Source organism: Malurus melanocephalus, unplaced genomic scaffold (assembly GCF_030028575.1).
Source record: "Malurus melanocephalus ecotype Western Australia unplaced genomic scaffold, MMel_1.1 scaffold_505, whole genome shotgun sequence".
NCBI classification, from domain to species: Eukaryota; Metazoa; Chordata; class Aves; order Passeriformes; family Maluridae; genus Malurus; species Malurus melanocephalus.
In genome coordinates, this window is record NW_026623737.1 from 243,778 (window position 1) to 271,137 (window position 27,360).

The 27,360-nt window shown below is 47.8% G+C and overlaps 1 protein-coding gene across 4 annotated transcripts; it reads right to left on the reverse strand.

The window, feature by feature from the left end:
* Positions 1-534: 534 nt before the first annotated feature.
* On the reverse strand, positions 535-27,242 carry UACA (uveal autoantigen with coiled-coil domains and ankyrin repeats). 4 transcript variants are annotated; one of them, XM_057381324.1, is made up of 19 exons: positions 27,116-27,242; positions 15,686-15,819; positions 15,112-15,200; positions 14,215-14,279; positions 13,344-13,401; positions 12,769-12,839; positions 12,563-12,669; positions 11,488-11,669; positions 10,960-10,997; positions 10,512-10,601; positions 9,849-9,956; positions 8,811-8,843; positions 8,198-8,296; positions 7,962-7,998; positions 7,052-7,104; positions 3,204-5,882; positions 2,479-2,631; positions 1,575-1,640; positions 535-735 (listed from the first exon to the last, which is right to left on the reverse strand). In XM_057381324.1, the coding sequence occupies exons 1-19, from the start codon at positions 27,170-27,172 to the stop codon at positions 664-666; spliced, it is 4,191 nt and encodes a 1,396-aa protein (XP_057237307.1). In that variant the 5' UTR covers positions 27,173-27,242; the 3' UTR covers positions 535-663. The 4 variants fall into 4 exon arrangements, with proteins under 4 accessions (XP_057237307.1, XP_057237308.1, XP_057237309.1 ...); XM_057381325.1 differs by lacking the exon at positions 27,116-27,242 and adding an exon at positions 18,073-18,123; XM_057381326.1 differs by lacking the exon at positions 8,811-8,843.
* Positions 27,243-27,360: the final 118 nt, after the last annotated feature.

Sequence of the window (27,360 nt, forward strand, 5' to 3'; positions counted from 1 at the left end):
ACTCCAGTGCCACTCCTCCAGCCTGCAGGAGTCAGCATTAAAGCATTCAGGAAAAATCTGGGGCGAGGGGGGAAGGGAGTGTTAGTGTTTGGATGGAAAACCTGATTTTTACGTCTTGTAAAAGCAAAGGCACTAAATCTTAAGCTTATATATTAAATAAAGGCTGTAACTTGGCCAGCCAAGTTACAAGAGACACCTGAACACCTTCCTGTGTGTGTCACAGCACATCCTGCTCAACCAGTGGGACAAATGAGCCACTTAATCATTAAGGGACATCTACAGCTACAACACTCAGCTCCTCTGCACAGTTTATTTTTAACCACCCCGTGAGAGTTCAAGGATCAACTGGAGTTTCTGGGTATAGGCCCTGCTTGAGTAAGTGGTCAATCAGACATTAAAATAATTTAACCTCTATGTCATCATTTTGACAGTTTTAAAAGATGCTCTACACCTTTTACCCATCTCATGAAAAGTGTCAGGCCTGAGACACTGTAGCGCTGGTTTAGTGTTTTATGAGAAAAAAAATGCTTCAGCTTTGTGAGTTGTTTCATATTTGGAGGCTGTAATTGCAGCTTTATCACAATAATTAATTTAATGTCAGCATAAAGCCCCTGAAGGCTGCCACAAGCACAGCACCCATTCACAGCAGCCCTCGGGAGCACRTCAGCAAACCAGGCCCTGCCTCATGCGGATGATCTGCAGCAGGGCAGCCTGGACATCTTCATCCATGTGGCCCTGGAGGAGCAAACACAAGTCACAAATGCTGAAAAYGCCTCCAAGCACCAACCACCCACTCCCAGCATCAGCAGATCCTTCAACATCACCCCCAAGTCCTAACTCGTGTTTTCACTACTTTGCTACAATCTGAAATACTTGAGGGATCCTGTGTTTTTTTCCTCAGGGACCTCTCTGACAGAGCATCTTCCTTTCTGAAAACTGATGTGGGRAAAAATGATGTCCTAAACCATTCCTGGATTCCCTGATGGCCTAGGCTGAAGCAGAATCAAGAGCATGCTCACCCCAGTAAAACTCAGCCATGGTAGGGGTTGGTTTCCTGGTTGGATCCGTCTGTTCTAMATTTAAAACCCCCTACATGGAAACAGGTCCTTGATGCTCATTTCAGCCTTATTTGAGGTCACAGAATCATGGAATATCCTGAGCTGGAAGGGACCCACAAGGATCATGCAGTCCCAGCCCCGTCCCTGCACAGACACCCCAAAATCCCCACTGTGCATCCCTGGCAGCGCTATCCAAACACTCCTGGAGCTCTGGCAGCCTCGGGGCTGTGCCCATTCCCTGGGGAGCCTGGGCAGTGCCCAGCACCCTCTGGGGAAAGAACATTTACGTGATCTCCAGCCTGATGCTGCCCTGGCCCAGCTCCAGCCACTCCCTGGGTGCTGTCCCTGATCCCAGGGCAGAGATGGAGCTGCAGCCCCCGGTGAGATCTCCCCTGAGCTCCAGCTGAACTCTCCTAGAGCCCTCAGCCACCCAACGGTCCCCAGTCAGAGAAGTGTCCCAGGAATCTCTCACACACAGAGCAGAGAGCAGAACAGGCTGCCCTGGCACAGCCATACCTGGACAGCGCTGAGCAGGTGTGTCCKGTACACCGAAACCACCTCCTGGTGCTGCCGTTTGGCATCCTGGGAAGAGAACGGGGACAGGAGGTGAAGTCCTCTCATTTCCCATATCTGTTCCTGCCCTTTTCCAGCTCTGTGCACCTGATTTTGGGCACTACCGAGATCACAGGATCACAGAATATCCTGAACTAGAAAGGATCATCAAAACCCAGCTCCTGGCCCTGCACAYTGATTTCATTACCAGCACCAACCATCCAATTTAAGAACACTTTGCTTTATAAGATTCAACCCTGCAAATACTCTGACAGATATACTTGTAAATCAGTGCAGGAGCAGSAGAACTCATTTTGCTCAGACACATCTTTAATTATGAGCTGTAGAGAAGTCACAAGGGTCACAAAAGTGTGGACAAAATCCCAGTACTCAGGATGTGTCCCTGCTCTGTCAGTGCTCCATGATAAAGAACACATTAAGGGCTTGCAGGCACAGGAACACAACTCAAAGCCATTAAGAAATTACCACCTCAGCCTTTGAAGGTGAGAAAAAAACACAGGGTTGGGTTTCTGTAAGAAAATACTAAAGTTGAGCCTGCATTCAGAAATGGTCTTGGCAGGAATRTAGCAGAGTATCTCAAACACAAATTCTACTTTGCTTATATCCTTTTTATCTGGAAAWGTTGCCAAGTGTTGCAACTCAAACTACAGAGGAAAGCAGAAAGATTTACAGAGAAGCAAGAACTCAGGGAAAAAAAAAAAGCCCTAAAATAATGGATATTGTACTTGTGAAGTGTGAGGCTGCAGCCACAGCCCCTGCTCCAGCGGGCACATCCAGATTTCCCTGTTTATACAAGGAATTAAGCAATGCTACTGCAATTCAGACAACACCTTGTGTGAGCACTTACAGCCAGCTGCTGCTGGAGTGTTTTCACTTGGCTCTGGAGCAGTTCCACCTGCTGGTTGTGCCTCTTGGAGGGGATCCCAGTGGTGTATGTCAGCTGGGACAGGCCGTTGAGAGCCTGCTTTAACCGCTCCACGTCGTTCAGCAGCTCTGTTATCTTTAAAAAAAAACCCACAGAAAACATCATTTAAAGATGTCTCACAGAAATCTATTCTCTGACATTCTTTCAAGTCTGATGAAGCGCAGCAAGCCTTGAAAGGTCTCTGTCCCAGCTTGCTGAGAAAGGATTTTATTTCCCYGACAGGCTGCTCCCATTGTGTTTCCTGGCACTGGGAGATGTCAGGTACAGACCCTGCAGGTCAGCAGTGACATAAGTGACTGGAAAAAGGGAAGATCTAAGGACATTRCAGGTCTCACTTCTAGGAGGAACAGTGAACCTTACGAGGCAGTCAGAGATGCCCAACAAACACAGCTCCAACTGAAGGAGGAGTTGATGCCCCCAAAACTCTGAACCTTTAACAGAATTTAAATACCACACAACATCCAAAACATACATGGGGTTGGAAAAACTTTGCATAATGCAAAGCCAGGACTTAATCTGGTTTGGGCCAGCCCTGGGTACCTAATGCCCAGCACAAAGTAGTGCTGGAACACCTCAGGAGCCACATTGGCAGCCTAGCCCCTGAATGCCAAGCTGAGAGCATCAGCAGCAGGAACCCCACGTCCCACCTTGTTGTCCTTGGCTTCCACCTGCTTGGCAGATTCCTGGATTCTCTTCTGCAGGTCCATGATGGTTGTCAGCGATTTGTCACACCTTTCCTTCTGGTCCTTGATCTCCTGCTCGATGCTGCAGCTCCKCAGCTGGAGCAGCTCCTTCTCGTCCTTGAGGGCCAGCTCGCTCCTGCGGGCCTGCCGAGCCTCCTCRCAGGCCTGCTCGTATTTCTGGCTCACGGTGGCCAGCTGCCCTGCCATRTCACTGACCTGTGCCTCCAGGGCGCTCTTCATGGAGCTGTACTCCTCCACGGCCGCCGCYTCCCGGCCCTGCAGCTCGGCCACCACCTGCTGGCTCAGCTGCAGCTCCGCCTGCAGCCGCAGCACCTCCTTGCTCTTCGCCTGCGCTTCTGCCTCCTTTTYCTTCAGGCTGCATTTGACGGCTGTGACTTCTCCTTCCAGCATTTCCTTCAGCTGGGTATATTCCACCAGAGGCACCGAGCTCTTGTGCAGCTCAGCCAGCTCCTGCTGCAGCTCCTGKACTCGGAGCGTTTCCTTGCCATAAYTTTCCTCCTTCCTGCTCAGRGCTTCCCTCAGCTCCTCCACGGTGTGGCCGAGGGCCTCCCTCAGAGCACCCACATGCTCAGCTGGGAGCTGCTGAGCCAGGGGCTGGGTGGCCGTGTCCTGCTGCTCCTCCTGCCCCTGCTGGCCCGTGCATTTCCTCAGCAGAGCCCTGAGCTGCACGCTGAGCTCCTCCATCCCGCTSACACACAGCCGCTCCAGCTCGTGMGACTTCTCGGCCAGGACGTAGTTCTGCTGTAGGTCGTTCTGGATGGACTGAACCCCACTCCTCAGCTTCTCATTCTCCTCTCTGCACCTCTGCGCTTCCTCCTCACTTTCTCTGCACCTCTGCTCCTGTTCCTGCAGCTTTGCCTTTAATTCCTTCACTGTGGCTTCAAAGCTCTGCTCTCTGTCCTCAAAGGAGGCGACTGGGGCGTATTTTGACTTGATGCACTCCTGAATTGTGTCCAGCTCCTTCTTCTGGGCTTCAATTTCTGCATGCAACTGTAAGATTTCATCCTGCCCCCTCTTATGCTCAGCCTTAATGGCAGCATTGTTCTCCTCCAGCTCTTGCATGCTTTTATTTAAAGTATTCACTGTTGCTTCATGATCCTTTAAACTCATATACTCAGTTTTTAATTGGTTCTGTAAGAGTTTCACCTTACTTTTCAAAGCTCCATTTTCCTCGTTTACCCTCAGGAACTCTTGCTTTATCTCTCCAATTTTCCCCTTCAGATCTGACAGCTCCCCATTGGTTTTTTCCAGGGTGCTGTTGAGGACAGTTTTAACCTCCTCGTGGGTGGTGGCCAGCACRTACTGATCCTTCAGGGTCTCCCTCAAGCCTGTGTTCTCAGTCACCAGTTTGCCTACTTTGGCTTGTTCATCATCATATTTCTTCTGAAGCTCAGCAAGCTGCTTTTCAAGCTCAATCCCATTAGATTTTAAAGCTTCCACCTCCTTTTTGTGCTGCTCTGGAGACAGGTACACAGCTTGGAAGTGGCTGATATTCTCACTTAAGTCATTCTTCTCTGCCAGCAACTTTTCAGCTTCTGCTTTGCTTTCATTGTACTTCTTTGTTATTTCAAAAAGCTTTTTTGTCAGGTCACCCACAGCCAGATCGTTTGTTTTCTTCAACTCTTCATGAATTTTTAAAGGCACATTCTGGCTTTTAATTTCAGTTTTTAGCATTTGGACTTGCTGCTTCAGCACCTTGTTATCAGCCTGCCATCTTTCAAGTTCCTTCTGCAGAGTCTCATTCTTCTGTGATAGCTCAGAAATTGCCTTCCCCAGTTCCTCCTTCCTTTGCTCAAAGCCACTCCTCATCTGCTCGTGCTCCTCCGGCCTCACCCGCTGTGCCAGCTGAGCTCTCTGATTCTCAGAYTCCCTCTGTAAAAGCACAACCTCTGCCTGCAGCTTCTCCCGCKCCCCCTCCACCTCTGCCAATTTCCTTGCTTTCTCATTCAGCTCATTTGACAGCAAACTCTTCATGTTCTCAAAGGTCTCTGCGCTCACAGACTGGGCCAGTTTGGCTGCTGTCTCTTTGAGCTGCCCTTCCAACTCTGTGACATTCTTGCCCCTTTTATCTCGCTCCATCTCCAACTTTGCAAGTTCCTTCTGCAACCTTTTGTTTTCCTCCACCAGCGTTCCCTCGTCCCTCCTGAATTCTGCCACCAGCAATTCGTTCTGCTTGATCTGGTTCCTCAGTTTCCCCACCTCAGCAGAGGCTCCCTCGTACTTGGTTTTCATCTCCTGGAGCTGCTCCTTGAGCTCCTCCGTCACCTTGGAGTTTCCCGAGGCCACTTCGTTGGTCAGGTGATCCTTCAGAGCCAAGAAGTGGCTCTGCATTTGCTTCACTTTGCCCTCAGAATCGAACATTCTCTTCTGAACATCCTTCAGAGCATCCTCCAGCTGTTTGATCTGTCTGTCAGACTCCACCTTGGTTCTCTCGCACTCTGATGCCAGAGCTTTGCATTCCGAGGCCTTCAGGGACAGCTCCCTCTGCAGTTTGCTGATCTCCTCCTTGGCTGCTCCAAAGCAGCTCCTCAGGTTATCCAGCTCTTTCTTTAAAGTTTCCTTCTCTGAACTGGATGATTGCGTAGGCAGGGAGAGCTCCAGGGGCCTCAGCATAGACCTGGACTGAAGGCAAATTGGCACAAAAACCACATGTTCACAACTCTGATAAGTCACATACATATTTATTATTTATTAGTTAATACAGGAACTGTCATACTGTTTCATTCAATATGAGAACTGTCTAAAATCCAGATTGATCTAAACACATATTGTCCARGAGATTTTTTTTTAATTAAAATCACACTAAATTATTCTTGCCCATATTAGAGAACAGGTATTTCTGCTKTTAACAGCAAAAGTCTTGAATATAGCTCCACATTACTGCTTCCCAATCCYRGAATGGTGTGAGTTGAGATGGRTSTTAAAGCCCAGCCAGTGCCACCTGTGCCATGGCAGGGGCACCTCCCATTGTCCCAGGGTGCTCCAAGCCCTGTCCAACCTGGCCTTGGACACTTCCAGGGATCCAGGGGCAGCCACAGCTTCTCTGGGCACCCTGTGCCAAGGCCTCACCCCCCTCACAGGGAACAATTCCTTCCCAATATCCCACCTAAACCTAAACCTCAGGGTGCAGGTATGGTGTATGAATTCCACTTCCTTGTTCTGCATTCATATTTAATCRCTCATCTGCTAGAACAAATTTAATTTATTAAGATATTGTTCCCATCCCTCAAGCATGTAAAAATAATTTTATAAGGAATCAGAACAGAGAATGTCATGGTTAACAGACCCTTCTTGCTGAGAAGAGTGAGGAATGCAATCAYTTGGAATTCTAGAGGGGTCTGGGATGTGTTACCAAATGGACCTTAAAGACTATCTTGCCCTACCAAGGTGGACCTTTTTTATATCCAAATGGCTACTTTAAAAGGCTGCTAGCTATCAAACAGAATTGTCATGGAATTATCATATAGCAGGCAGGAAAATGAAATCTTCTGAATATTAACTGAATTTAAATTAGAAAAATATTATGGAGAAGAACCCCCAGTTTCACACTGTGACTATGTAAAACACATTCAGGAGAGCTCATAACARACCCAGCAGCTCCCAGCATTTACAGCCCTGTCACAGACAGGACTCTAGAGGGCACCCACAGTTAAAAATAAACATGGAAAAGCAAGAATTTCTCCGAACTATGTGTTCAGAAGTAATGCTCAGTAAACACACATTTATAAGCCCGTTTATCTTTCCCAGTACAACTATCTCAGAATTCCTTCCAGTGGTAAAATATTTATTACCTGGGATTCTACTGCAAACGCTTGGCCTTGTTTAAGTAATAAATCTTCTTTTCCTGCATTTTCAAAGCAAACAATGTTTAGGCTCTGGTTAAAAACAGCAACACGATCACAAGAACACTGATTTTCCTGCCTGGCTTTATTTCGGTCACTGGGGCCAKGCTCAGCTGAAGGCTGGTGCTTAAGTACTTGGTATTAAAACAACTTCTACTTCATTAAGCCCCACAGGAAGCCTGGCCAAAGCCCTCCYAAGGAGGAGGGGAAAAGTGGTTTGCCAGGCTGGTTCTGGTCCTGCAGRAGGGTCACAGCTGGCACCTTGCCCAGATCCTGTCTGCACGTGACCGCAGCAGGAAAAGCATCCCCTGCACTCCACATCCACGACTGCTCCTGCCAGGCAGCCAAGCACTCCAAATATCCTTTCATCAGTCAAGAGCCCTTGTGTTACACAAGTGCAAGGCAGGTCTGCAGCTGGGCTGGATGCAGGAGACTCCAGCTGCTGGCAGCAACATGAGCTCAGGTCGTGTGCTCACAGTCAAACCCGCCCCACTGCAGCTCTGACACCACTCCCGCCCCTCAGCCAGGCAGGAGCACTGCTCAGGCTGTGAGGATGGAGAGGGCAGCTCTGTTGGGAGCATGRGTCCTGCTCAGCCCATTTTTCATGTTAGCAGAGGACACAGCAGAGTCCCCAAGCACATTTCCCAAAGCCAGGCACTCCTGGCAAATGATCAGTGGTGCCCTGGCAGCTCCTACAAAAGCAGCTCTGCTCTGCGGGCTCAGGGGCAGACATGAGGCGTGGCTGCATTTCAGACCAGCATCAGGAAGAGATGACCAAAAGCCCCTTTGTCCAGGAATTCTAAAACTGCATTATGCACAGCAAGCTTTGACAATTAACTTAAGAATTAATTGTACTCACTATTTCCAAAGTTACCTCCAGACCCCGCAGAGTCACCCTAAAATCAAACAGCAAGAAACAAAAGTAAAGCTGAAAATTCATTTCAAATTTTTGCTTTATGTTAAACTAGGGATGAAGGGGCAGGGAAAGCTTTTACAGTGAGATAACCACTCAACACTTTCAGCAATTTATAATGCTGAAGTATTTCCTACTRTAAATATCAATTGCTGTATCACATTTCAAATCACTCAACGTACTTCATAATACTTGAGTTTAGCTTTGAGAGCTTCAATAGTCCTTAAACTTTCTTCCTGTTGCTTTTCCTTGGTAGTCAGGATTTTCTTCAACTCATCTTTCTGAAAGAGAAGGAGTGCCACATAGCCAAAGCCACAAGAAGGAACAGGTTTGTAAGACCTCAAGCACCTTTTTCAGGAGTTTAGACAGAACTTCAACCAAGATCAGCACCGAAAGAATCCCTACTTTTTGGATTCTGAAGTTTTTCCCCAAGACTGCTCCTCTACAGGAGGAGTCTTGCAGAATGAGTCAAGAATATGCACCAACATAATTGGCTACTGCTCAATTAATTCATATTTGTTAGTCTTGCATTACTGAAAGTCACTAAAAAGATGCCTAAGATTGTAAGTATACTTAATAACCTGAGTGTGCTTTAAAGGAGCCACAGGAGCGATACATTATTTGTAGGAACAGAAATGCTGAGGAGCTGCATAAACTAATCTAGAGCAGCAGATACTTAATTTAGCATTTTTAAGTAGCTTTTAAGTAATGTATTTAAAACTACAGAGGAAATAAAAGAGAAAGTTGTTTCCCCTACKCCCCAGTCCTATCACACCTGCAGGTGACACATCCTACCTCATTCTCAAGATCATCTGCAAACATTTGCTCCTGCAAAAATAACACAAAAATCCCCCCCAGATCATTTTCTTAGTGATGTTTAAGGGGCTCATACACAGTACATCAGCTGACAAATCCACCCCAGGTTCTAATGCTCCCTTTCCAGTTTCCATCCAGCTTYATTTCTCAATTTTCTTTATCTCTCTTGCCAGGAGTGAAGGATGTCTGACAAAGCAATGTCTCTGGAAACTGAAGTATCTCCTCAATTCTCTAACTCAGACTCTACTGAGGCAGCAGAGCACAGCTTTTCAGAAGTTTGCTGATTTTGGGAAGTGACTATTAAGAAGTTTGTTTTATAAAGGCAATGCTTAAAACAGGAGCTCAGACAAGACAGTGACTGCACCAAGAAATATTATTTCTATCCATGGGTGACATTTAGGAAAAGCTGCAGAAATGTACCTCTACAAAAATACAGCAAAGAAACACCCTCCACAAAGCCAAAAACAACAAAAATCCTGTCTATTTTCTTTCATGAGGTCATATGTAGACCTCCAAAAAGAGGACATTTTTAAAAAACAACATTTCAAATTTGGATGAGAAATTTCTGATGAAAACCTTTGGTTTTGTTTTCTTGCCAACTGAAGATTTTTTTTTTTTCCTCAGGGCTTCCACTTCCAGTAACAGCTGGAAAATCAGCTGATGACAAGGCACTGCCACAGAGCACCTACATTTAATTGGGAGATGAAGTTCAGTCTCCAAATTCCAGTACCCCAGAACAGCCCATGGCTCAGCTGCACTGGGAGGCAGAGCCACAAATACTGTGGCTCACATTTCTGGGTGTCAGGGAATGACACCACATCGGGCAGTGATACTCAAATGATGAAGAAACAAGACCAAAGGCTTTTCCAGCAGAAAATGAGCGACACACATTGCAGCAATTCCCAGGAAAGGAATGGAGACCACATCCTAATTCCATGTGCTTTCCTTGCTGCCTCCCCTGTCAGCAGCAAGTGGTTATCCCAGCTTTCCAGCCACATATTCCAAACTTTACTTTACCTCACTCAGCTGCAGCTGTAACCCACTGATTCTGTCCAGCAGCATCCTCTGCTCCTCCTGCACTTCTCTCATTCGATCTTTCAAATCTTGATTTTCCAACTCCAAGTCCTTAAAAGTCAAACATTAAATTAAAAAAATATAATGAAAACCCCCCACACTACACGTACATTGAGAAAGGTGAAGATTCTGAACCAACATTTTTGACAGCCACTGAAGACCCCAAGCCCTGCCTAACCTTTTGAAAACTGCAATGGCATGGGAATGAGATGGGAAAATTAATGTTGGTTAGTAGAATAATTATGGCAGATTATTTTTAATATGACACAAACATGCAACTCTTGAAAATGTTAAAAAAAAAATCTCCCTGGTTTGTGAGTCTGATTTTACTGCAGAAGGCAGAAGGTTAAGAGGTAGGAAAGGTTAACACAGGGACACTTGCAACTGTTTATACACAAAAAAGTGCAATTTTTTCCTGAAAAAGTTTACAGCTCATCTGCATAATTGCCACACTGCACATCAYGCAATTAGGTTTTAAGTGAACAGCAAGATATGACCTTTGTTGATGGGATCATTAGTGCTCACTTCAGCAGCTCAGCCTGTCTTTAGTGCCTGTGGCTCATTATCCTGTGGGAATCCACAGGGCCCTGGGATGCTCCCACCCACCTGAGTGCTGGGGTCCTTCTGGTACGGTTTGACACTGAGCTCCTCCTGTGCTCCATAGCCCCGGCCCCACTTCTGGGACATGCTGGTGACCTGGCAGTACAGCAGGAAAATATTCCCTTTATATCCCTGCTGTGCCCTGTGCCYGTGCCAGCTCCCTCCCAGCCTCCCCAGGGAGCAATCCTCCCAAATTCCCATTCTGACAGGATCACCCAGGACCTCACCCCCACACAAACGGGAGCGTCGTCCAAACTCTAATCCTGAATAGCCCCATCTGGAATATTCTCCAACCAGAACCAGCCACACCATCTGATTACAGAGGGGACCTTCCCAGCCAACAAATGGAGTTCATTCAGAAAATACTGATGTGGTTCTGTGTCACAGCACAATCCTGATCCCACCGCCCGCCCCGGCTCTCAACATCACAATGAGAAATGGCCTCAGGGGGTACCTTCTGCTCAGCCTGCCCTCTCTTCATGCTGTCCCTTCCTAGAAAAGCACCACAAAAATAGGAAGTTACAAAAGGCATTTCATTCAGATTCATGCAACAGTGCAACACATTCAGCTAATTCTATCCCCTTTCCATCCTGGGAGGGCATTTAAAAAAAAATAGCTCACCACACCCCCAATTAATCAAACATGGAAACATTCACAAGTTTCTCTATAAAATAAAGGCTATTTATTTCTATAAAGCAAAGGCTGTTTATTTCTGTAAAATAAAGGCTATTTATTTCTATAAAAAAAGGCTCAATAACTCCCTGATCAATACTGTTAAGCCCTCAAGGCATCAAAGCCTGCATTCCCCTTAAAAGCTTTACTAAACCCAAACAACCCCTGAAAGTGCCTTTCCCCTCCTAAAGAGGCAGTTTATGACCTTGGTGGTCAAAGGTCACAGCTACCCTCCAGCACAGCTCCTGGAGACACAAAAAGAGGGAGACAATTCCACCCAAAGCAAAGTGTTGTCCCAAGTTCCTCCTACCTTTGCCGGAGTCCTCAATGGCAGCTTTTATTAAAGCCAAAATGTCAATATTGTCCCCAATTCTGGCATAGTAAGCACAGTCATGCCCAAGGCCATCAGTCAAACCAACATCAGCACCATTCCTGAGCAACACCTCCACGGCATCCTTGCAGCCATATTCACAGCCTAACATTAGGGCAGTCCTGGCATGGGGAGAGAGATGGGATTGAGAGATCCAGGGAGCCCAYGGAGCATCATTTACAGAGCTAATCCCTGATACATCCATGTCTAATCACAGAAACTTCAGCCAAGGCACCTTTCCTCTATCCACAGAGGAAACAGCTTTCAAAAGTCACTTAGGCAGTGTTTAAATATTTTTGAAAAAGCAAACAACCCCACCGTAATAGCAGTATTTCCAAGAAAGCAGCGCAGACGTACAGCCTTTGAGAGCCACCCAGTGTTTGGAGAACTCCCATGGCTTTGGTTTCCTCTCTCAGATATAAATCTCAATAGACACAACAAACACCAGTCAAGGAGTTTAGACACGGTCTGGAGAGGGGGGTGTCTGGGAGCCCTGGCAGTGCAGCCGTGGCAGCGCTTCCCAAATGCTTCCCAGTCGCAGGACATGCAATGTGAAGTAGCCAGGCTTTGTCCCATGGCAGCCTCACACCATGGAAGAATTCTCCAAGAAATCAGTGGCAAAAGAAGCAGCTACAAACAGAAACCCCCCTCCCCTGACCCCAGAAATAAACACTCCAAGGTTCCTTGGGAGCTCCAATGGACACAGGACTTCTGGCCAGAGAACCACTTTTGCCATGGGCCATTTTGCACAGTGATTCCAAAGGCTGCTCTGGACAGACAAACCCTCCAAACAAGCAAGTGCAGGTTCCCTGCTGGCAGCAACAAGCCTGGGACTAAMCTGGATGCAAGCAGGAGCATTGAAAAAGGCCAGGTTTATCTGCASTGTTGAACTGGCAGATCCACTACTGAACTAAATCCCAGCTTCTCTTCCCCCAAATTCAGCACATTTATTCTGCCAAGGGGCAGGTTCCCTTCCCATGCCAGCAGCACTCCCACAATCCTGGGCAGGCCTTACCTGTTCTGTTTGTCCCTGGCATTGACATCTGCCCCCCTGTCTATGAGCAGCTGGCAGACCATGGGGCGACACATCTGAGTGGCCAGCACCAGGGGTGTCCTCCCATCCTGAGGGACAAGGGGACAGGTGAGAGAAGGTGGGGGAGGCARGTGAGGCTCAACAGCTTCAGCAGGGCTTTGCAGGAGCAGGGGAGGGCAGTCCCTTACCCCGTCCTTGGAGTTGACGACAGCACCGTGGTCACACAGCAGCTGGATGCTGGCAGAGCAGTCRGACATGGCTGTGCAGGGAGCAGGAAGGCAGGTGAGAGCAAGGAAATCAAGTTACCTGTGAGAGCAGCTTGGGGAAGTCCCACACACCTCCCTGGGTGGATCTGTTCCACCAAAATCCCCAGAGCTGAGTCACAGCCTGACAGGGCTGCAGGGCTCAGCTCTCACACCACCCAAAGCACCTCAGAGAAATCAAACACTGCTGTTCCAGACTCTGCAGTGTGAGGAGGGTGCAGCAAACCCAGAGTAAAGGTGTCTTAACCTACTCACAGCATTGCCCTAAAACTCTGTGGTAGCTGAAGATTTTACTGGAAAATTCACTCAGAAGAAACTCTCAGAGTTACAGCCTCCACTAACACTGTTAAGTTTGTATTGAGGACAAATGTCATAATACAAAACACTCTTTCCTACTACAGTCACCAAATTAAAAGAGAAGAATTCAGCCCATTTGAAAGTAAATCCATTAATTACATCTAAACTTCTTATACAGTTACCAGCAAAGCAAACCCCTTCACCTGCATCATGAAGAGCAGTTCTTCCCTGGAGATCCACATTCTCTGTTGGACAATTGTACTGTCAAAATAAATAACCCAATTATCTATTAGAATTCAGACTGCATTTACAACATTGAGTGTTTGAGGTTTGTATTAAAGCAATGAAACGTGATTTAAGTAAAATTATTYAAGTTTAGAGCTCACAAATACAGTGACAGACATGAAAGCAGGAGCTCTGAGTCTGKGCACTTTAGGGCTCCAAACACATTGACCCGAAGGTGGAAAAGAAAATTAAGACTGTGCAAAGAAATTGCACAATTCATTAGACTTTTCACAGACAATGGGCCATTTATATCTGCACAGAGACACGCAGCAAATAAATTTTTAAAGAACCCATTAAAAGTTACAAAAATAATGAGCATGAACTGACCAGGAATAAACCAAGAAAAAAATAAACAGCACACAAACCTAACMCAGCCCTCCAACATTGTTTAATGAGTGTTTGTGGCTATAAACGCCTGTATTTTGAGGCAAATGCTTCTCTGGAGCAGCCAGTGTTACTGTTCCTAAATGCAACTGCACTCACACAGGGAACATCAGTCTTCCAAAGACACTCAGACCCATTTTCTTTAAGAGACACAAACTACAACTTGATTTGATTGTCTATGAAAAGATTAACAAAAAAAAAAAGTTCACTTTCTTTATTTTAGCCCTCTTTCAGTCATAACCTGGTATTTAACATGGAATTCTTTTCCCCATAACTATTATTTTTAAAAATAATCTAAATGGTTAAGAAAGCAAGCACACATTYCAGTTTTGAATCAGTGTATTTAAAACCACCTTTTCCCCCCTCAATGTAAGAGCAGTAAGACACAAGCTGTATTTTCAGTACCTGCAAGAGCTTCTGCAAACACAGGGCATGGCCATACTTTGCAGCCAAATGCAGGGCGTTTCTGCCTAAAAACAGAACAACAGCAGGTCAGGGGTTGATTTGAATGAATTTCTGATGAATATTCACAGCATTTAAGATAAAGCAGGTCCTGTGCATCAGTGCCCCCAGCACTGTTCCTTCTCTAAGTGGCATCTCCTGTCTACACCTCAGTTTGTTACAATCTTTTCTTTTTTTTAGAGAATCTTCAATCAACAATGAGAGATCATTCTTGAAATGAATCTCAAAATATTGCAGCTGACTCCACACAAGCATTTAAAAAATAAACTCTCACATGAGAGCAGGAGGCCAAGTTATCTCTGTAAATCTTGTTTTCAGCTTCATATTAAACCTATTAAATTCTGAGGTAATAATCTGAAAATTACCTCAGAAGATTCAGAGACCTGTTTTTAACTGTCTCTTCTATAAGACCTTCCACAAACTCTGCTATCACACAAGGGAATCTGGAAGTTATAGATGAACTCTGAGTTTCTGAGGCTCAGCCAGGCACACAAACACCTCCCACATCATTCCATTTGAATCCTCACCTCGAGCTCATTTTAAACTGTTCTTATCCTGTTCTCACCCAGAAATGCTGATCTCACCAGTGGGTCTGCCGCACATTATAAACACAATTACTGCAACACAAACCCACATTCCTTAAGTTCTGCTGCATTCATGAATTCCATGACAGGTCATGACCAGTTTTTTCAAGTCCAGCAACAACTCACACAAATAATCCATCTTTTGCCAGCTACAGAAAGAAGGAAGAGCTATCCTGTGGTTCAGTTTAGCTCTATTCTAGRATGAAACCCGGCTGAGAACATTTTCAGGCTGCCCCAGGTCTGTGAGGAAACCCACCTGCAGCATCAGTGGCCGTGATATCAACTCCATGCACGAGGATGGTGTTCAAGCAGTCCAGGTTTCCCTTTGATGCTACAACATGGAATCTGAAAAACAGAAAAGACCTTGCTTAGGCACAGCTGGTTTGTACACAAAAATGGCAATACTGGCAAGGAAAACCAAAGCCAACAGCTGTATAAGGAAAGCATTACAGGGGCCTGCTCTGGACAGCATCCAAAGTTAAGGGTTCTGCAGGTATTACTTCAAGGAACAAGACAATTTCCCTGAGAAACCATCATTATTTACCTGAATCAGTGAACCAGGTGAAATACCAGTGTGGTTCCAATTCTGCTTTAATATTCATGCCCAGCAAGAGCAAGTCTTTAAACACTGCCCTTCACTTGGAAGTGAAGATTGTTTGAGACTTTCCCATTCCAGCCTGCTGGATTTCTAGTGCAGTAAAGCTAGTTTAGGATGAGGTATTACAAGATTTCTGAACTCAAAAAGGCTTTTAGAGCAGCAGCAGGAGTCAGGATTTGAGTGACTTTCAGCAGCTTCCCCCACCATTCCCGGAGCTCCAGAAATCACTTACGCAGATCTCCCTTCCACATCCAGCTTTGTGGGACTGACCCCTTTCTTGGCCAGGATGGACGAGACCTTCTCCACATCGCCCCTTTCAGCTGCCTTCATGAGCCTGTCATCGTACTTGCTCCAGTCTGGGTTCAGCTGTGAGGGACAATCATAGAATGAGTTTGTGGAGCACTGCTGGGGCACCTTGGGCTGAGCCATAATCAAACGGGACACAACAACTCCAGCTTGGTGACACACAGCACAGTACCCATCAGGATGTCTAGAGTTATTTATCCAAGTGTGATATTCAAGGGAAGAACATCTACTGAACTGCAGAAGAAAGAAATTCAAAGTTGATTGTTTTGAATTGCCTGCAATGCCCAAAGCACTGCAAAGGGCAGAGAAAGGACAAGTCAGTTATAAATAGACCACCACCCATTCAGCCCCAGACAGTCATCAGACCCCACTCATCCCTTGTTTACTTCAAATTTAGAATTTCAGGCCCCAGGCCAAGCCTCTMACCCCAAAATGCAGAGCTTGTTCTCTTCCCTGCCAAACCATCCCTTCTGAATGGTTCTGGGCTTTTCAGGAAACTGGTCTGTGACAGAAACCTCACATCCAAGACGGACACTGATGACTTAATAAGCTTTTCACAGAAGAACAAGGYTTCCAAAGGAGTATCACACTCAAAAAAAGGAATATCATATTCAAATGTAACTCTGAACAGCAAAAATATTTGCTGTTAAAGGTAAGACACAAGCAACCTGTGGGTACATGAAGTTATTTTCACTGTGGGTCAGAGGTTCCACATCTCAGCAGATAAAGAACATTAAACCAGGTAATCCCAGCCCGGGGTTTGTTTAAGTTAAAGAGGATACAGTACACAAAAAAGAGAACCCAAAACCCTGCCACCACGWGCATCTGTCCTGTCATGCTTTGTAAAAGGGAGCTGCACTGATTATCAGAGCAGACTGAGAGGGGATCCCATCAATTCATACAAACATCTCCAAGGGGTGTCACAGGATGGTGCCAGACTCTGTTCAGTGGCACCCAGAACAATGGCCAGAAACTAAAWCACAAGGACTTCCACCTCAACGTGAGGAGGAACTTCTTTTCATGAAGGTGGCAGAGCACAGGAACAGCTGCCCAGGGAGGATGTGGAGTCTCCCTCCTGGAGACACCCCAAACCCACMTGGACACGTTCCTGTGTCACCTGCTCCAGGTGACCCTGCCTGCACAAGGGGGTGGCCTGGAGGCTCTCCAGAGGGCCCTTCCAGCCCTAACGACTCTGGGTGATTATCTCTACTTCGCTTTCTCACAACAAACAAGATTACAGTAATCATGAAGGCTTAGCAGCAGCTTACCCAGTCCAACACTGCTAGAAGTGACAGGAGTAATAAAAATAGAGCACTAATGAAATTAGCACCAGCACTGCCCCATGAGGTGCAGCACTGACTCATCAATCAATTAACACATCCATCATCCTGAAAGCCAAGGCAGCCTGGCCTGAGAAGTCACCGCACTGGTGACATCACCAGGGCCGTGTCCCTCCCCAGCCTGGACACGATGCCCTGCAGAGCCATCTCCTCGTGCAAGGCTTAGCTTTTCATGTCAAATACTTAKAGAGCACGCATAGACAGCATCAAGCTCTGTGCTCCCATCTTTACAGGACGGAGATCTCACCTCGGATGTTCACACTGGGTTCAGATTGCTGGGTTGTATCTTTGCAGCTGATACCTGTCAGCACAAACTCATCCAAACTTACAGAAAATCCTCCCAAATCTTCTCCAGCCAGTCCTCCCTCCCATTTCATAGAACTTCTGATTAACAGAAGCATTACACAAAAAAATAACAGACTAACAAATCCATCATCTTCATATTTTTCCCTTTTTGATATAACACTTCMAGAACTTGTATCCATGGCCTATGATGCACTAAATTTACACGGGACTGGAGCAAATCCCACTGCCAGAGGGCAGGTTTAGATGGGATACTGGGAAGGAATTCCTCCCTGTGAGGATGGGGAGGCCCTGGCACAGGGTGCCCAGAGAAGCTGTGGCTGTCCCTGGATCCCTGGCAGTGTCCAAGGCCAGGTTGGACAGGGCTTGGAGCACCCTGGGATAGTGGAWGGTGWCCCTGCCCATGGCAGGGGGTGGATGGGATGAGCTTTAAGATCCCTTCCAACCCAAACCCCCCTTCCATCATTAAATCATTTTACAGTTAGCAAATGCATTTCACATTTAAGGAAAAATGCTCACAGGAAGAGTTGCTAAGGAGAWACAACACTCATTAATTAAACAGAACCGCTACACCACATTTACACAATTTAAGCTTTCACATTTTTTGCAACTGTAAATTATTGCCAAGATATGAAACGTCAGATACAGCTCTAGGACCTCTGATACCTACTGTGTCTTTGGCTGCACAAGAGAACCAACAAATCATGCTGAACYCGCAGCTCGTGCTTCCAGGAGCGATCAGTTCCCGTCACATCAGCTCACGGCGCCCCGAACCGAGCTCACAGCGAGGAACGGCTCCTCTGCACCGCCCGGGGCTCCTTCCGCTACATCCTTCACTTAGCTCGGCTCCCCRAGAATATTTTCCCCATCTTCAGCATCATCTTCAGCCTTCATAACTCTGGGAAAGCTGGCTGGCCGGAGGAGCMGCGTGTGCGGCCGCGCTGCCCGGAGCCCGGCCAGAGCCGCGGTGTGTGCCGGACACACGGACTGGGCTCGCAGGGAAATACTGCCCCAAGCCCAGGATCTTGTAAACAATACGTGGCCAGTCTCATCAGCCTGATCTATTTTCTGATAAGGCAGTACTTGATAGGCAGGCGATAGAAAGCAATAGCTATTAATACATTCCCGGCGTGCCCGGGCCCTGAGTCACGGTGGCAGGGTGTGTGAACTCAGGGGACAGGCACGTCCCCAAGCCGCCGGGGTTGTTGTGCTCTGCAGACGGGCAAACACTCACTTAGAATAACAAACACGCTCCTCACATTCACTGTGCACTGACATGAAGGAAGGTCACACTCAGCACCACTAATAACACACGAGGACTGAAATACTCCCAGGAGTAATTTTTTCCCCATTCCACCGCGCCACAAAGCTGAAACCAGACTCAGGCTCAGACTTCAGACAGTTACAACTGCGGAGCAGATGGAATGCGTGATCTTATTTTGACAGAAATGTAACCCATTTTAAATTAGAAAACACACATGCCTCTGCTTTTAAAAAATTCTCCTTTTACAGCACTGAAACCCTTTCTGAATAGAACCTGGTTTCAGCTTACTGCTGCTGCCAGTCTGTCTCCCAACATGTGAAATGAGAGGAGTCACAGAGGCTGTGAAAACATTAAATAGACAGCACAATGATTAACGGGAGGGAGATGGAGAGTCCCCTTTCACAAGTTTTAAATTTAAATGGAGATCTCCCAAGTGCCATATTTAGAGGAGTAGGTCAACAAGACAAGCAATGCACTGTTTTGTCTGCAGGAGAGAAACCTGGTCCAGGGCCAGGAAAACCACTTACACAGACCCTGGAGGACACACACGAGAGGCTGCAAATAACCTAATAAATGGATCTCCTCAGTCGAGACTTTTCAAATCACTCACTCAGACTGGGGCAAATTCTCTCTTTCCCAGTGAGGTCTGAACCATACCCCATCCCCTGCCCTGAGCACCACTCTTTGCCCCACAGTACCAACATTCCCCAAAGAATGTTCCAATACCTCTCTACAATTAGCATCCATGTGACAAAGCCACTCCAAAAAAGTGCAGTGACTATGCTGTCTTCTGACCAGAACTGAGCCTGTCTCCTCAAGTTAAAAACAGTTTTTTTGGGGGGAGAAATAAATACACCTCCCAAGTGGCAACAACAGAAAAGCCTCACTCATCCAAAATCAGTTTGGTGAGAAATGTAGGTAAGACTGTGGCTTGCAGGTATACAGTCTCCTCCAAAATATTTATCCCAAAGGTTTTCCTTTTCTCCATGTGCCTGCAGATATTCCTTGTGCCGCCAAGCTACATTTATCCTGCAGCCTCTTGTGCTGCAGATGCTGAAACAGCCCTGACCACAAGATTTAGAATTGCTAAACCACATTGCCCAGCCCTGCCYAGYTCCAGCCAGGCACAGTGCAGCTACCATGGCTCCATCAGCACCGRGCAGCTTCAGGAAACACAGCCCAGCTACAAACCCCATGGATTAAAYGTTCTCCAAGGCAGCTGAATCCAGAGAGCTCAAACGGTAGAATGGACTTAAATGTGCTCGTGGTTTAGAGTAACCAAAGGTTGGAGCCTAATTCAGACTTCGTTTTCCAAAATTAAGACCAGAAACATCATCAGACCCCAGCAGAGCAGATCTCTGGAGGTGCKACATCACCCTCCACACCACAGATGCCTGGCCAAGGCTGATATTGCTCATTTTCTGTTAACACAGAGCACCTGTTTTCCTAAGCTCAGCYTGCCAGGAATTCTTCCCAGCTCCCGGCCTCCAAGGAGAAGGAGGATCCCACCTCCGCCCTGAGCTGGGATCAGGAGCCTGTGCGGTGTGCTGTCAGTGTGAGGCTCTCTGGAGCAGACACTGCGGGTGTGTGCAGGCTCTGYGCATCCATCTGGGATCAACGCCTCCGGCAAACACACGGTGCCAGCAGCCTGCTCAGAGACACAACACAAACCCCACAGGCACGGGAGACTCCTCCAAACACCCTCCTGGCTCTCAGTGAATGACAAACTTCCTGAGCTGAAAAAATTGCACTGTTAACCTCCCCAGTTCCTCCTCAAGTCCAGGATGTGTTGAGCATCCTTGACACCCTCTGGTAAGAAACTRTACAACAGGAGTGACAGGATAAGGGGGAATGGCATCCCACAAAAAGAGAAGAGCTTTAGGTTGGTTTGGAGGAAATTCTTCCCTGTGAGGGTGGGGAGRCCCTGTCACAGGRTGYCCAGAGAAGCTGTGGCTGTCCCTGGATCCCTGGAAGTGTCCAAGGCCAGGTTGGATGGGGCTTGGAGCAGCCTGGGACAGTGGAAGGTGTCCCTGCCCATGGCAGGGGGTGGGACTGGATGAGCTCTAAGGTCATCTAACCCAGTTTAGAAATACCACCTGTAACTCAAAGCAGCTCCTAAGCCCTTCACAGAGAACTGGGATAAAGCTGTGAAAGTGAGCCCAGCTCCTGTCACYGCAGGGCCAGGCTGACCCTGTCCCCAGCAAAGCCCAGCGGGGACACAGYCCCTGTAATGCCATTAGTGGGTGACATAAGCACACAGGAGAGCAGAGAGCTGTGGTGACACTGCCAGCACCAGCACAGCTCACACTTCTCAGTGGCCCTTCACAGAACCCCAGGAGAAGCTGGAAGGGATGTTAAAGCTCACCCTGTCCCACCCCTGCCATGGCAGGGACACCTTCTGCTATCCCAGGTTGCTCCAAGTTCCCTCCAACCTGGCCTTGAACACTCCCAGGGATCCAGAGGCAGCCACAGCTTCTCTGGGCACYCTGTGCCAGGGCCTCCCCACCCTCACAGGGAGGAATTTCCTCCCAACATCCAATCTGAACCTCCTCTTTCAGAGCASAGGGGCAGGCTCACGCACCCACCAGGCCACACACCTTGAATCCCTGCTCTTTCTCCAGAGGTCAGAGTACATTTGTCATCAGAACCAACATGGGGACAGACACACCCTGCCATTTCAATGGCACAAAGTGACAAATGCTTTTCAAGTACTTTGATTTGTTTTAAAACTGCACAGGGAGAATGAATGGATTAGATTAATAAATCCATTTTAAAAAAATGCTCACTAGATGCAGCTTCCCCTGCAGTGCAGGGGTATCTCACTACCACCCAGCTCTCCTGCAGGTTTTAGCTTACCTTTAGTTGTCTAGAAAAACACTGTACACACCAGGTTAAACCAAATTGGGGCAAGTGGAAAAGGCATKTTATGTTTTACAAGCATATCTTACTTCCCAGCATCTGTTTCCACATGTAAATGTTTTGGAGTGTCAGACTGCAGGAGGGAGATGCAGGGTTTARTCTGTGCAAGGGAAAACCAGACACAGCCTGAACACAAGGCTCTTGTTTCACCCAGCACCTCTCCACAGGCAGCACTTTGTGTTACCACCTCATTTGCTAAAAATCCTTCAAAATAAAAAAGCCATTGAATGCCACAAAGTGGGCAAGGCTTAGCYCAAACACGGATCAAAAACAGCAGTTCCCCTAGGCCTGCTCTGGTTTGGCACTGTGCTGACAACACTCCTGTCAAAAATTCACCTGAACAGCTGTGCTGTGCCTGGTGTTTAAATGTAACTACATCCTGTCATAAATGCYAGATAAGAGTGGCCTAACAAAGAGCTTAAAGCAAAGCCAACATCTAAAYCTCACCATAAACTTCCCTGATTTTACCCAATTCTGAAGGCATTTTCCTCCCAAGTCAGTATATTTCACGAAGATCAATTTATTAGGTATCAAGAAACAATTCAAGTCTATTTCTAGTTATGTCACATGTCAAAAAATCATCACAAAAGCACTAAACCCCCATCAAATACCACATTTCCCCATAGAAGGAGTGAGAGATCCCTCACAGCACTGCCAGTTTCTCTCTTCCAGGCTGTGCCAGGGGAAAATCCACCAGCACCAGCCCCAAAAGCTCACAGGCTGCCCTRGAAGTGCCAAAGGACTCAGCCTACAATCCCTGCAAGAGGCAAAGCCTGCTCAAAGAATGAAAAATAGCCCCAGTTTGTTTTGAAACAACTTTCTCACGTCTCATGGCCAACACACAGCTCCAGAGCACTTTATTGATAAAGCAGCCTTTGATTCCCAGCCTTGAGACACTGACTTGGACAGCGATAAAAGTGATCAGAGCTGCTGGGGCACTCTGGACACAAAGCAGGGGCTTTGCAGCTGCTGAGGACATTGAATGGTAACTGGGGCCAGACTCGCACACCCACAGAACATCCCACTCTTCTGCAGCCACAAGAGCAGTACAGCTCCCATCTCCCAGGTAAAGGGGAGCCCTGCAGGCCCAGCTCCTGCTGCAGCCTGGCTTCATCCCACAGGTGCCCAGGAGAAATATTTCCCGTTTAAATAGAGAGAAACAGGAGCAGGGTCAGAGTCCAGCTGCCTGTGCTGCCAGTGGGAGCAGCACAGCTCCTGCCTTCCCGGGACTCCAGGCACAGCATTAGCTGGAATTTCTGAGCTCTCAGGCAAGGCCCCATTGATTTGTGTACTTCCACTTATTAAAGCATCAGGAATATCAGGRGTGATGAAACCTGACGTGACTGTTGCATCCAGCACACAGGGATCAGCCCCAAGCACATGGGGAAGGGAGCAACGAATCTCAGCCCTGCTCAGCCACCAGTAAGCGATGAAAACAGGATCAGCCTCAGATGGTAAAGCATGTGCTTGCTAATATTAATATTTAAATACTGACAAAGTACTCCATAAGTTGCTTCTACACAAAAGGTCATATGAACTCCAACCAGATAAGCACGGAGCTTATCTGTGTAACTATGCCTGCAAATCAGCTCAGGATATTGAACTCCCAGGCCCTCACTGAACCTCCACTCTTTTAAATATTTTTAATTGCTACATTCCAAAGTGATAAAGCATAAATACTCTTTTCTACAGAGSATGAAAATTACAATGCACCTGTAAACAGGCTGCACCACAAAGCTTCTGCTGCACCACAAATTGCCCGTTGTGCTCCTGCAGCTTCACCCCAAACATCACACAAACAAGCACTAATTCCACTTAACTACATGCAAATGAATCACAAAGAGATTTTTCCAAGAACAAACACATTAGCACGAGCCTGAATAAAGCTTCCTGGAACCAAACGTGCTCCAAGGAATAACTGCAGCCAGGCCAGGAATGTCATTGGAATATTACAGCTTTGTGGGTGCTTGGCTGTGCTGCTTGAAGATACCAAACAAAGTCACCTCAGGCTGCCCCAGGCAGGMAGGGACAGGGGATTGAACTGCTCCAGCCAACAGAAGCAAGGCTGGAAAAATTCTGCTGATGGGTCAGGGCACTGGGATCAGCCTGACTGACAAACTGGTCTGTCCTTGCACAGGGGAGAGTCAGGACAAACCACAGCGAAAATCTTGTTTATGTACAAACTCTCATGTGCCCCCAGCAGCACCAGGCTTTTCTTCTGTAAGTGATCTTGAATCTTTAAAGGGCTAAAATGAGGTTAACAAACACCTATTTCCACTTCACCCCTCCAGTTACTAACATGTATGTGACACCACACTGGGGCCACAAATCCCTGGTAGCATTCAYGCTGCTGCACATACAATGAGGTGTTGCTGATGAATTAGCAAATTCAAGCAGYATCCTTCATTCCCACAACAAAATGGGTCAGCACCAAACAGGAGGCAGTACCWGCTCTCTCTGCTGCTGACAGGGCACAAGCAGATGTTTAATGGTGTATTGGGTCACCCCACAAAGCTCCACTCCTTTCCCAGAGGAAAACTCATCCATTTAACAGAGCCAGGCAGCATCCACAGGGAAAGAAGCGTTGACACAACCTTGAACAAGTTCAGCTGTCACTAAGTGCAGAGCTTGTTAGATATTAATTTAATAATCACAGCTCATCATACCAGGGCAAGCGCTCAGGTGTTCTTTTGTTCCTTGCACAATGGTTTCCGCTAATTATATGGCAGGTTTGGTTTCTCTTAATTAAACAAAACCCAGCACCACTTTTCCCAGAGGAGAAAGGATTGGTAGGAGTTTTCACATGGTTTTATATCTGCTCATTCCCACCACTGTAGGTGATTCCCATCTCCTGCAGGAACTCCAGGCAGTGCTGCTGGTTCCTGAACCGTGGGGATCCCACACCAGCTCCATCCCACACCTCAAGATGCAGCTCAGTGGCACTCTGCTCGAAGCACCACCAGGAAYCCTGTGTTTCCCACTAACTCCAGGTGCCCCTTCCTGAAATTCCAGGCCTCATCACAAGGGACAGCAAGGTTAAAACCCCACCTAAGGAKGTGACACACCTGAGATTTAACAGAGCCCCTCCCCAGCTGTTTCCCAAGAGCTGCAGAAATAGGTAGGTGTCTTTTCCCCTGCAGAGGCCACAGTCTGAACTCACCACTGAAAATCCAATTGTGAAGGTCTAACCCACAGATAACTCAGCAGAACAACCCTTCCCCGATCAGCTTCCAAACAGAAACCARCCCGGGAGCATCTCACTGGTACAGACAGTTTCTAGCTCTGCTGCAAGAACACCTTTCCTTATTACAACCCAGGTCCCAAACACACATTTGTAGCGTCAGGATGCATTCTGGAATCTCAGGAGCACGGGYAGTGTGTGCTGCTGTGGTCCCGATGGGACTGACTACATTAACTCTTTATTGTAAATGCTGGTGAATGAGGCACCTCTTCTGACCTTAAGGCTTTGTGCTGCACAGAATCCCACATCCAACTTTCCAGCCTGCACTCCTGCTAATGACAGGCATTTGTCTCACTATGCAGAGCACAGAACAGGTTGCTCAGATGATTTTCCAAACACCAGCAGCCAGCTGGAGTTGGCAAAACCAGGTAATTCCATTTTCAGGCACAGCGCTCTGGGTTTTACTTTCTGCTGCTTTTTGTGGCTTCCCTCCATCAGAAAKCAGTAATAAAGCCATTCCCAACAGATCCCCATAAGAAGACAGGTAACTATTACCTTCACCTAGAGGAAAATTTCTAAAAGCAGGCAGGATTAGGTTTCTCTCCACCCCCCAGGAAATAGCACTGGGTGGGGAGAGGAGAGAGGGATGAAGTTTCTCAAACAGGCAACTCTTGTACACTCCTTTCAAGCAGGATCACTAAAGCTGCCGCTGGCAGGATTCCCACCCACTTCCCCTCCTTCCCAGCAGGAGAACAGAGACCCGGCTTCATCCCATCAYCCCCCTCACCCTCTCTGCTAACACCAACCTGTGGGGACAGACYTTTCCCCCCACAGAGCAGATTAAAAGTTGCTATTTGACGAGATGGTGGAGTGATCACATAACCAAACTATGTAATAAACAGGGGAAAAAAAAGTTTATCATGGACAAAATTCCCCGTTCTAAAAGGATTTTGCTGAAAGCAATTTCCCTCCACATATTTTARAGCAAGTTCAGCTCTTAAAGGTATTAAGACTGCTCAAACCACCTGTGAAGAGAAGGTTTATTGGAAGTGAAAAATCACCATGTCTATTTAAAACCAAAACAGGTGYTGTCAGTCTTTGTTGAAATTTAATTATTGGGCTAATTTGAGAATAACAAACAGCTCTAAAGTACAGGACAACTAATGAACACAGAGCAGCTCCAGCCCACACATGACAAATCCTCATAACAACCTCGTGAATCACTGCTGTGCTCCGTGAATCCTCGGGCACAGGGATGGGAGCTGTCATTCGCCAGGGAGCTCCATCAGCACTTTAGAGCAGCTCCAGCTCTTCCCCACGAGCTGTTATGTCAGGTAACAGCTCCAGACCCAAGGCAAATGCGCAGGAGGATTTCAGAGATAGCCAGTATCTCAAAGGACAACTGATAAAAKCCAGTGTCTCACATTCACCTCCCTGTCCCGCTATTCCACGTAACCAGCGGCGGGGCGGGTTCAGCAGAGAACACAAGCTCAGGAGGGAAGTGCCACGGTGGATTCCCAGGGAGGCATTTATCGAGCAGGCACAATTAAAGATTATTTACCGCACTAAGCAATTTCCAAACACAGCTTTCTCCACTTGCAAAGATCTCCTCCCTCAACAAAAGTCATCTGCAGGGATGGATGGAGTAAAAATAAAGACCAAGGAAGCTAGTTAAAGCCAGCCTAAATTTTTGAAACCAGAAAAGAAGGCACAGACAACTGCACCATTACAAAGGTGCATTTCCAGAGGTTCTGCCTCCCCCAGCCCTGCATTCCAGACTGGATGATCAGCGATCACAGCTGCGAGGTCACCAGTCACTCTGAAAGCTTTCTGCCCACTTTCTAAGCAAATCCTSCTTCAACAGCGCTCCGATTTCGCCACATTAATTCCTAGCGCAGAACCAGCTCCTGCCCATGCCCTGCACACGGACTGAGAGAGACCCGSGGCGGATGCCAGACGGGGCTCCGCACCGGCTCCCGAGGCTCTTAGGGGAAAAAAGGCGTTAATTTGTGCTGGAGCCAGGGAGCGGCAGCGAAGGCACGGGGAACCTGTTGGGTGTTGGAGCGCAGGAAGCGCCGCGAGGCCGGAGCGGCTCAGGCAGTGTCCTCATCCCGCTCAGCCCCCGGGATCTCCCGCTCCCACAGCCCATCCCAGCTCCCCAAACCGCCTTCTCACGGATCCCGGGCTCTCTTACCCCGTGCTACCGCAGCTCCCCCTCGCTCTCCGCTCCCCGGTTCCGCGGGGGGCCGGAATCCTCCGTGCCCTGCCCCTCCACGAGCCGGGACCCCCGTGCTCTACCCCACCCCCAGGACGTTCTCAGCCCCGCGGGGCTCCTGCCCCGGCACCCACCGTGCTGCCCCCGATGACCGCTTCGTGCTTTTTCAGGCGGGACTTGAGGCTCTTCATGGCGCGGCCGCGGGCGGGGGGCGCGCACCGGCCCCGTCCCGCTCCCGCCGCCGCCGCCACGGCCGGGACGCGCCGGCCCCGCCTCGCCCCGCCCATCCCCAGCACAGCCAATCACCGCCCGCCCGCGCCGGCCGCGCGGCCAATCAGCGAGCGGGGCGGAGGGGAGGGACTTCCTCGTGCCCAAGGGG